Below are 8,469 nucleotides of genomic sequence, written 5' to 3' on the forward strand. Positions count from 1 at the left end.
TTGTGTGTTTAACGTTGTCAACGTTGTGCGTTTAACGTTGTCAACGTTGTGCGTTTAACGTTGTCAACGTTGTGTGTTAGTTGTTGTCAACATTGTGCGTTTGATTTCCCGCTCAGCTCGGCTTCTTCAGACGGAGAAGACAGGAAGAGGACGAGCAGCCAGTAGCCAATGGGAAGGCAGCAGAGGAGCTGTGAGGAGACAACGATGCTGCGTTGGTCTGGTCCTCGTCAACATGTACACACACACAGACACACACACGCACACAGACACACAGAGAGAGACACACACACACACACAGTTTCTGCACCTGTTGATCATCCCAACGTGGACCTTATTACAGGTTTTACAGAGAAAGTTTTTTATTTTATGGTCTAACGTGTAACTTCCTGGTATTGAAATCAGAACTTTCCGACTTTATGAGTTGATGAGGATCACCTGAACGCATCACGAGCCGCTCAGGGACCCTGAAGGCCCCATTCAGCCAATCAGCAGCGCCCCAGGACACCGTGTCCCTGCCGACGTCCACGCTGACGCGTGCTGCCTGTGACGTCTTCAGTCTGGTTTTATTTTGAAGGACAGCGGCTCACACTCAAATCGGATTTGGATTTATTTAAAAATTAATGTGAAAAGTCCCAAAAAATGTATCTGATGTGAGTAAAATGTTTGCCTCTGTGCGGCAGTGTGAACGCGGCCGTTAACTCTCTCGTTGTCTTCCCGCCGAACCTGGACATTTTACTTTTTCTGAATCAACATTTTTAACTTTTTAATCAACGTTATGTCGTCTTTTCGACCCTTCGGTGGCTCTCCTCAAAGATTTTGTCACCTTTTCAACGTTTGTCGATTTTTTTCTGTGAATTTTGAAATTTTCATGTGTTTTCCCCCAAATTTGTAAGGAATTTTTTGTACATGTGTTACTTTTTGACATTTGCTACTTTTTGACATTTCTTGACATTTGAGTCACTTTTATTTACATTTTTCTTTCTCTTTTTTTTTTTTCACACTTTTCTTAAAATTATTTACAAGTTGTTTTTTCTCCAAATGCTATAAAATTGTCACAAAAAAACACCCAAATCCAATGAAAGTAGTGACCTGATTATTTAACGTGTGAGGAGCGTTGTTGGGAAATATCAACGCTGCTTTTTATGAAAATTACTCTCATAGAAACCCAAATTTCAGAGACTTTTTTTGTAAAGAAGTCAAATTTGACCCGAAGACAACTTCTGTAAGACGTGCTTTGGAAAACGTGGCATAACACGAGTAACCTGTGTCCTTTTATACAACATGATGTCCTTTTATACAACATGTCCTTTTATACAACATGTCCTTTTATACAACATGTCCTTTTATACAACATGTTCTTTTATACAACATGTCCTTTTATACAACATGTCCTTTTATACAACATGATGTCCTTTTATACAACATGTCCTTTTATACAACATGTCCTTTTATACAACATGTCCTTTTATACAACATGTCCTTTTATACAACATGTCCTTTTTACTCTTAAGATGACACGATGATGAATTAATGCCGAGTAAAGTTGCTTAAAAGACGCAGAGGAGTTACACTGAAGAGAAAAGATAGAAAACCAGACACAGGTTGGAAGGATATAAATAAAAGAAATATGTACTCACAGACATTGGCGGAGACGGGGGGGGGGGGGGGGGGGGGGGGGGGGGGGGGGGGGGGGGGGGGTGGAGGACGTGATGGGACGTTAACATCTGGCTCCGCCCCCTATGTCTCCGGATGGAGAGCATCCGTTGCCAAGACGACACCAGACTACCTAAGATGGGTGATTTAGTTTTCCTGTTTTCATACCGATGGAAAGTGTAAATGCATCTTAAGACATATTTGATATTTGTTTCCCAGTTTATTCCTGATGCACTTTTGTTGTAGAAAGTCAAACTTGAACTTTTTGTGTAAATATGAATGACTTAATAAAAGGATTGTGGCATTATCGTTCGATATGAAGTTCACTGCTTGTTGATTTTGGAATAAAGCCGAGAAATGTACACGTTGTGCGTCATGAGTTGTGTGTTACGTTGTGCGTTATATACAGAGCTGCAACTAACATGGACTAAGATTATTTTCTGGATAAATAGCTAAGTGGAACTGGGTCGTCTGGGTCTTGTCCAACCATCATCTCTAGTTCAGGTTGAAGGAAGCCCAGTTTACTGATTTCCAGACATGTGGTCTCTGTTTTTAACATGGAGTCTGGTGCGTTAGCGCTAGCGACCGCAGAGCGGGTCCTGGTCTAACAGAAAGGTCTGAAAGAGGTTTTAAAGGTCTCTCTGTAGAGATCCTTTAGTCACTTACACTGAACAAAGGAAAACAGGGTCCAGGTTTAAAATAAAACAACCAGATATCGGAATCTCTTCAGGAAACCAGCGCAGTGTTTCCACAGAACAGGAGTTTATTTCCAGACTTCTGTCACAGGTAGCGTGTCTTCCATGAGTTCACCTGGAACCCCCAGACAGCAAGGACGCTACGCTAGGTCTGTTCCTCTCTGCACCGGGAACCCAGCCGAGAACCTTAAAGGTGCAGTACGTAGGATTGGGAAGATCAGTCCCTCCCCCTTTCTGCTAAAGCCCAAATGGTGTCATAAGCCCCGCCCCCCATAAGGGAGAATGAACGCGTGTGCATGAGCAGTGATTGACACCAAGTTAGACCCCCCCCCCGGCCATGATTGGTGCATCTGAACAGGGCACGGTGGATTTTTTGGAAATCCCACTGCAGGCTGTAGATGGCGCCAGAGGAGCCGGATCTGTTTTAAGGACCCGCTTCATGTAGTTCTACTGGAACACTGGGTCCGTTTCAGCCAATATGACAGGAAGTTAGTTCTATAATTCTAACCTACTGCACCTTTAACGGACGTTGTGTCGGCCTTAGCTCCTACAGAACAAGCGCTAGCGTTAGCTACGTTAGCTACCGCTAGGCTACATGTGGTGAACATGGGCAGAGAGAAACAGACGTACTGTAGCCACACGGTAGAAACCAGAAACTTAATGCGGTCACGCAGCAGCTGAGTAAATCAATATGCTGTGCACAGCTCTACGATGACAAAGTTTTACCCATTTAAAATATTAATAAAATAGAAAATCATCAATCCATCATGATTGTGGCGAGCCAGGGTTAAGTCTTAAGTTACCCAGTCGTACTAACGATGGCAGGAAGGCGCTTATCAAACCATACGACCAAATAAACTCCCGATACTTGGTTTAACACGTCGTGTCTCCGTAGTCGGACTCTTTACCTCGCCGGCACGTTGTCATGGTGATAACTTAAGCCAGAGAAAACAGTTTTTCCTGTTAACAAACAATCATGTGTTGGGTTAGTGCATGAGAAACAGGCAGGGGGGGGGGGGGGGGGGGGCTTCTCTACAGACACTCGTTCCTTCGGTGCGTTTATCTCTCCGTCACACTCGCTCACTCAGACTGAGGGATGGCAGTACCATGGCGGCTCGTCGTCATGGAGATAAGGCTGTCACCGCCCAATGGGAGGAGAGAGCAGATGTGAGTCTGATGCTCAGATTTAAACGGTTTACGACATAACTGGCATACTGAAATTATTAAATCCATGAAATAATATATTTCTCATTAAAAACAATAACAGAAGATGGAAATCATCTCAGAAACGTTGTAGCTAGCTATGGTTGATGCTATGCTAACGTTAGCTCGAAACACCATTCAGCCGACAGCCTTTGTTGTGTTTGATGCTAATTTGTAGCTAAGCTAGCAGTGAACCAACTTGGTTAATTAGGTTCATTTTTACTGTGTTGATGTTACACAAGTCTCTCGTTAGCATCTCGGAGGCTACTTCAAACGTTACAGAAGTCTCTTGTTAGCATCTCGGAGGCTACTTCAAACGTTACAGAAGTCTCTCGTTAGCATCTCGGAGGCTACTTCAGACGTTACAGAAGTCTCTCGTTAGCATCTCGGAGGCTACTTCAGACGTTACAGAAGTCTCTCGTTAGCATCTCGTTAGCATCTTATGTGCTAGTTGTTGCAAACTGACGCATGTGCGACTCCAACCTGCCCTCTCCTCTCATTGGTCAGTGACAAAGGCAAACCAACTTTCTGTCTTCTCTCGCAGCACAACCCCGCCCAGAGAGTTTCCTCTCGACGCCTCGCTGCACCCCCCCCCCGCCTCCCCCCCAACGGGACGTAGAGTTGTTTCGATACCAATCTGGGAAAAGCCCCCCCCCCACGCTGCCTAAAAATGCCGATACCATCGAAATTTTGCACTGAACGAAATCAAGTTCAACGCAATGTTGCTGGGACAAAATCTGCCGTTCACAGCCCCCCCCCCCCCCCCCCCCCCCCCCCCCCCCCCCCCCCCCCCCCCCCCCCCCCCCCCCCCCACCAGTCGTGCCGCGAGCAGACCAAAACCAAAAACCCACTTTAATTTTTCCACCCTTTAGAGGATTTAATTATAAGAATTCAGAGCTGAAGCGATCAGATCTATTTTTTGTATTGATCGATAATTTTCATGCAATAAAATAAAAATGGCAGATGAAAGCAGCTTTCAGTCCCTTAAAAATACAGATTCCCTGCTCTGTCTTTAATTTCCTATTTTAGCAAACTGAATATCTACCTAACAGAGTTTGGGACTGGAAAAAACACAACAGCAAGACATTAAGAGACATCGCGTTGGACTTTGAGGAACTAAGATGGACATTTTTCAATTTATTTCTGCCATGTAATAGACCAAAATGTAGAAAACAACCGGCAGGTGAATCAATAATGGAAACTTTTGATTTGAGAATTGATTTCTGGTTTTGGTGCGTTAGCGGAGAGTACAGCCCGACCGATACATCGGCCGATATTATCCCGAAAAATGGATTTTGATAAATGAAGATTGAAAAAAATAAAAAACGGACGGTCAACCATGTTATGGGATGAAGTTGCATAGTCTGTCCACCAGAGGACGCTCTACAACGTCCGTTGTTTTTTGTTAATGTGTTTTTGTTTAAGTTCCAAATCTTAAGTTTGTATTTTTCTATATTTTGTTTATCAGAACTTTAATATATTTTGATGTTCTATTGTGACAATAAAACAAATTATCATCATATTATTTTAGTAAGAATTCATAAATAAACACAAATATCTAATGTTGGGGGAATCTGTTTGTTTTGTAACCCGATTCTGGATTAAAAAAAAAATATATATACATATATATCGGTCGATAAATCGGCATATTGGATCTTTAAATAACCAAATATTTAGCCTTAAAAACCCTTCATCGGTCGGCTCTAGTGGGGAGTTTACCCAGAGACGGGTTGATAAGGCTGTTCAGCCAATATGTAAGGTATCAGGTATCAGGACCGGTATCGAAACACCTCCAGTACTGAGCAGTTAAATACTTAAAATCAGGGTTTGTTTAACTGTTGTATCCACCAGCCAGATGGCGAGTGCATGTTCAAATGTCATCAGTCTCCCAATCACCATGTTGTTGTTGGCTGGAGACTTTAAATCTCCGAGCCACTCAGCATCCAGCACTCGGCTGGTGGACCACGCTAATCTTGAACCCTCTTTAAAATAGAAAAAAGCCAAACCACTTCTTTATAAAAACGCTCAAAAACTCTTTTAGTACTAAACCACCATCGTCAGCACCGATTGAATTTGTTAGAAAATCATAAGAAAGTTGTTTAAAAAGAACCAAGAGTTTATTTTGTTGTCCTTGGGTCCGTTTTCTCAGTGGAACTCGACGAACTCCTCGAGGGTTTTGGGGATCTGGTTTCGGTACGTGATCTGGTGCAGGCGGACGGCGCGCGCCGCCAGGCACTTGAGGCTCATCTTCATCTGCGTCTTGAGGAGGATCTCCGACACGCCCGTGGTGCTCTTGTCCAGCGGCGTCTTCTTCTGCTTGTTGGCCATGTCCGTGTGGGCGCCGGCCTCCACCAGGCTGATGATGATGGCGTGCAGCGTGAGGAAGTCGCTGATTGGCCGGTTGTACTGCACGATGACGTGCAGCGGCGTGTTGCCCTCGTGGTCCACGGCGTTGACCTGCGCGCCGCAGTCCAGCAGCAGCTTGGTGACCTGCGCGCTGGGGAAGCTGCACACGTCGTTGGTGTGGAAGTCGTCCACCGGCGTGTTGGAGCTGATGGCGAGGTGCAGCAGCGAGGCGCCGTCCCGCGAGCGCGGGTCCAGCTGGATCAGGTCGTAGATGTACTTGTTGATGCGCGCGCGCTCCTCGCCGCCGCACGTCGTCTTGGTGGAGATGCACGTCAGGTACAGGAAGGTGAAGACATTGGACTCGTAGTTGTCCAGCGCCTGCGGCAGCTCCGACTCCTCCGCCGCCTCCACGCGCGCCATGCTGCGCCGGATCTCCAGCACGCTGCAGCTCAGCACCTGCTCCACGGCGGACGCCACCACGCGCTCCTTCAGGTGCACCATCTGGGAGAAGACCTGGGCGAAGCGCAGCAGGTCCTTGTGCGTGTTGCGGTTGCCCTTCTGGCGCAGGCGCAGCGCGTGCAGCCACAGCTTGATGCATTGCTCGAACTCCATGTTGTCGGCGTAGACGGCGCCGCGGTAGATGATGGGGTGCGACACGTCGATGTTGTCCGAGCCGAGGACGCGCTCGCGGATCATCAGCCCCTCCATGTGCAGGGCGTCGCGGTCGGCGCGGATGGCCTCCAGCTCCTGGAGCGTGCGGCACTCGGCGCGGCCGCCGTACGCCTCGATGGCCGGCAGCAGCTCCTTGGCGATGACGTTGTCCGGGTCGCGGTGGCGCTCCGTCATGGCCAGGTGCAGGTAGTGGTACGTCCGCTGGATGTCGTAGTTCTCACGGTCGTTGGCGAAGGAGGCGCCGAGCAGCTCCAGCGCCTCGATGCGGCTGCTCGGGTCGCAGTCGGCGTGCGCCAGCAGCAGCTCCACCACGTCCGCCTTGCAGCTCTCGGCCGCCACCTGCAACCAAAACAACCGTTAGAGACTCAAAACACACTCGCTGACCGGTTAGAAGACAAATGGACAACAGACAAGACGCAAGTTATAGTTGTTGTTCTTTTTTTTTTTAAATCTATTCAGGAGAGGTTTTTAGGGATTTATATAAGGAATTATCAGGAGTCAAGGGTCTAAGTTTGGTCGAAAATTGTCAAACTTAGAAGATAAAGTTGCCCATTCAAGTTCAAATTGTCAATAACAAGGCCGGTCCATTTGTATTGCACATTAAAGAGCAGTTAAACACGATTAAAACGTTCAAAAACCGATCAAATACGAGAGTTAATGTTACTCTGTAGTATAAGAAATCAAAAGAGCAGTTAAAAAACGTCAGTCACAAAGGTCTATATCCGTAAAGAGGTAGGTGTGTGTGTGTGTGTGTGTGTGTGTGTGTGTGTGTGTATCAGTATAAAGACAAACGTAAAACACAACAACACAAAAGTTGAATTTTGTTCTTTTTTTTTTTAAATCTGTTTTTTTGACATTTTCTCCATTTTTCTAATGTTCTTGTATAATTTTTAGTAAATTATAAAAAAATTGAAATGACAAAATACTATAAAATTGAATAAAAAACAGCCAAATTCAATGAAAGCAATTAACTGATTAGAAAAATCTTGAACATACTACAGATTATATCAACATCTCCGAAATGAAACATCAGTTTCATCTAAAAAGAAACTGTTCACCTTCAATATTATCGCTGCAGAACGGGACAAACTGACCAACATATATATAATATATTATATATATTATATAATAACAGATCCATACTTGGCGTCTGTGTATCGATGCAGTATTACCACTGAAAATATTGTATTACTATGCTGTATAGATTTTCCCCCCCACTCCTAAAAGAGAGATTTTTCAATTAACTTCTAAATTGAACACAAATTATTCTAACTACTAAGGGTTGTGTAGCCCGTTCACCTTGAGCGGCGTCATGCCGTGTCCGTTGACGACCATGGCGGCGTGGCAGCGCACCAGCTCCGTGACGATGTCCAGGTGGCCGGCCTCGGCCGCGAAGTGCAGCGCCGTGGCGCCGCAGTGGGCCTTGGCGTTGGGGTCGGCGCCCCGCTCCAGCAGGAACTGGACCACGTCGGCGTGGCCCTTGTAGGCGGCGATCATCAGGCAGGTGTTGTTGTACTTGTTGGTGATGCGGAGGTCGGCGTCGTGCTCCACCAGGTAGCGCACGATGTCCAGGCGCCCGTCGAAGCAGGCGGCGCGCAGCGGCGTGGAGTTGGTGACCGTGGTGTGGTTGACGTTGGCGCGGTGGGTCAGCAGCAGGCGCACCACCTCAAAGTGCCCCGCCCCCGCCGCGCACCACAGCGCCGTGGCGCCGTCGATGACGTAGCTGCGGGACAGACGGGGGACACTCGGTTACCGGTTATAGAACCACAAATGGATAAAAACAATAATACAGAAACACTGACATACAACTATTTAACAAGAGCAGGATGTACACACACGCTGTAGGTGTGCAAGAAGGATATATAAACAAACCATTCACACACACACACACACACACACA

General features: G+C 46.4%; 2 protein-coding genes across 2 annotated transcripts in view; one reads left to right on the forward strand and one right to left on the reverse strand.

Moving 5' to 3' along the window:
* The window catches only part of LOC117948971 (integrin alpha-2-like), a 27,140-nt gene extending 26,895 nt beyond the window's left edge, over positions 1-245 (forward strand). The window contains exon 19 of the mRNA XM_034878940.1: positions 105-245. Within this exon, the coding sequence (XP_034734831.1) occupies positions 105-194 (90 nt within the window). The 3' untranslated portion in view covers positions 195-245. The remainder of the gene's footprint in view (positions 1-104) is intronic.
* A 5,341-nt stretch (positions 246-5,586) lies between these two features.
* Positions 5,587-8,469, reverse strand: part of fem1b (fem-1 homolog b) — a 7,796-nt gene continuing 4,913 nt past the window's right edge. Inside the window, exons 2-3 of the mRNA XM_034880234.1 lie at positions 7,869-8,292; positions 5,587-6,908 (exon numbers count right to left, since the gene is read on the reverse strand). Of these exons, the coding sequence (XP_034736125.1) occupies positions 5,697-6,908; positions 7,869-8,292 (1,636 nt within the window). The 3' untranslated portion in view covers positions 5,587-5,696. The remainder of the gene's footprint in view (positions 6,909-7,868; positions 8,293-8,469) is intronic.

This window comes from Etheostoma cragini, chromosome 8, assembly GCF_013103735.1.
Source record: "Etheostoma cragini isolate CJK2018 chromosome 8, CSU_Ecrag_1.0, whole genome shotgun sequence".
In the NCBI taxonomy this organism is placed as follows: domain Eukaryota; kingdom Metazoa; phylum Chordata; class Actinopteri; order Perciformes; family Percidae; genus Etheostoma; species Etheostoma cragini.